Below are 2,375 nucleotides of genomic sequence, written 5' to 3'. Positions count from 1 at the left end.
TCTTCTTTTGAGAGCTTCTTCTTCTTTTGAGAGCTTCTTCTTCTTCTTTTGAAAGCTTCTTCTTCTTCTTCTTTTGAGAGCTTCTTCTTCTTCTTCTTTTGAGAGCTTCTTCTTCATCTTTTGAGAGCTTCTTCTTCTTTGAGAGCTTCTTCTTCTTCTTTTGAGAGCTTCTTCTTCTTCTTTTGAGAGCTTCTTCTTTTGAGAGCTTCTTCTTCTTCTTTTGAGAGCTACTTCTTCTTTTGAGAGCTTCTTCTTTTGAGAGCTTCTTCTTCTTCTTTTGAGAGCTACTTCTTCTTTTGAGAGCTTCTTCTTCTTCTTCTTCTTTTGAGAGTTTCTTCTTCTTTTGAGAGCTTCTTCTTCTTCTTTTGAGAGCTTCTTCTTCTTCTTCTTCTTTTGAGAGCTTCTTCTTCTTCTTTTGAGAGCTTCTTCTTCTTCTTTTGAGAGCTTCTTCTTCTTCTTTTTGAGAGCTTCTTCTTCTTCTTCTTCTTTTGAGAGCTTCTTCTTCTTCTTCTTCTTCTTTTGAGAGCTTCTTCTTCTTCTTCTTTTGAGAGCTTCTTCTTCTTCTTTTGAGAGCTTCTTCTTCTTCTTTTGAGAGCTTCTTCTTCTTCTTCTTCTTCTTTTGAGAGCTTCTTCTTCTTCTTTTGAGAGCTTCTTCTTTTGAGAGCTTCTTCTTCTTTATTTTTGAGAGCTTCTTCCTTTTTTAATTGAATTTTTCTCTTTCTGTGCTTGATAATGCTTTAGCTAAATAACATGTCAATGGAGAGGTTTGATTTAAATCCTTTTAACGAGAACATGTTTATTCATTTCGTAGTTGCTTCCTGTTTTGGCGAAAATGAACCCTATTTTCAATGCTTGGCTCTATTCCTTTGGGAACGAGTTCTACAGAGGAGGGGTGTGGCAGTTCCTGACTGGCCAGAAGTTTACAGAGCCCGTCGTTGTGAAGTTAAAAGGAAGATAAAGGAAGTTATTGTTAGTTACAGTCATATATATAGAACGGTCAGAGTTTCTATGCCCATTCTACTCATTCGAATTCTATGGTTACAGTACCATACATAGAATTAGAATGTTCCATGTTCCATTCAACCATTCTAATTCTATGGTTACAGTACCATACATAGAATTAGAATGTTCCATGTTCCATTATACTCATTCTAATTCTATGGTTACAGTACCATACAGGCCATAGAATTAGAATGTTCCATGTTCCATTCAACCATTCAAATTCTATGCTAAAGACCATATTCAAACAACAACATCATCATCATACACTCTCATTGCAGTAGGTTTCACATTGGAAGAATGCTATCTGTACAAGGTTGTAAAGTAAATCTCAATTGTTTATTTAGTTGGTTTGGGATACCATATGCCAATGTAGCTTGTCAATAGAGATATGGTGATTGTCCATTCAAATAGACTTTGGGGAGAGGCACCTGTTCTTAGGTTGAATGATGTATCATGATTTACTAGAGATGATTGACTAGACACTCATTGACCTATGTTTTAGTAGAAATACCACAGTGCTCTTAAAATGACATGTTCATGTTGAGTGATTTTTTGAAGGAAGTATCAGTGTAATCAACTTAAAGTGGATGAGACTGAATTTTAGTGGAGTCATGATAATGTAAAACATATTTTATATCCAATAGCTTTACTTCTAGAACTTTCCCTGATGTCCTCCTCTGATCACTGTCAATAAACACAGCGAGGTGTGCTGCCATGTGCTGCTCTTCAATCTGACTCAACTGTCCATGGAAATGATGGGATGCTCAACACGCTTTACTGTACAGCTGTAAATGATGAGTGACTTAGTCTTCAGACTTCAAAAGAGCTATAGCTGCCAGACCTGGGTTCAAATATCAGACTACAAAAAGAGCTATACCTACCAGACCTGGGTTCAAATATCAGACTACAAATAGAGCTATAGCTGCTAGACCTGGGTTCAAATACTATTTAAAATCTCTAAAGTACCTTAAGCGTTTACTTTAGCCTGCCCGGAGTGCCAGATGAGCGAGGTTTACTTTTATGCTACTATTTCATTGGTTCCATTGTGCCAGGCAAGCTCAATCAAGCCCGGCTAATTAGTATTTGACATTAAATATTATTTGAAGCCAGTTCTGATTTATTAAGCAAGCCATTTCATGCTATGGTGGTGGTTGTCTAGTTGGGTCTCCTGGACCCTGTGGGGTATTATGGTTGTGTCTCAAATGGCATCTTATTACCTATGGGCCCTAGCCAAAAGTAGTGCACTATATAGGACATATGGTTCCATTGGGGACAGCTGAAACCCCTGACTGTACAGTGCCTTCAGAAAGTATTCACACCCCGTGACTTTTTCCACGTTTTGTTGTGTTACAGCCTTGATTTAAAATAGATGA

At 37.4% G+C, this 2,375-nt stretch overlaps 1 protein-coding gene across 1 annotated transcript in view; it reads left to right on the top strand.

The window, feature by feature from the left end:
• LOC139375732 (RPE-retinal G protein-coupled receptor-like) overlaps positions 1-1,732 on the top strand; it is a 9,229-nt gene extending 7,497 nt beyond the window's left edge. Inside the window, exon 7 of the mRNA XM_071117547.1 lies at positions 812-1,732. Within this exon, the coding sequence (XP_070973648.1) occupies positions 812-958 (147 nt within the window). The 3' untranslated portion in view covers positions 959-1,732. The remainder of the gene's footprint in view (positions 1-811) is intronic.
• Positions 1,733-2,375: the final 643 nt, after the last annotated feature.

Source organism: Oncorhynchus clarkii, chromosome 20, assembly GCF_045791955.1.
Source record: "Oncorhynchus clarkii lewisi isolate Uvic-CL-2024 chromosome 20, UVic_Ocla_1.0, whole genome shotgun sequence".
Lineage (NCBI taxonomy): Eukaryota > Metazoa > Chordata > Actinopteri > Salmoniformes > Salmonidae > Oncorhynchus > Oncorhynchus clarkii.
This window is presented reverse-complemented; position numbering and strand designations above follow the sequence as displayed.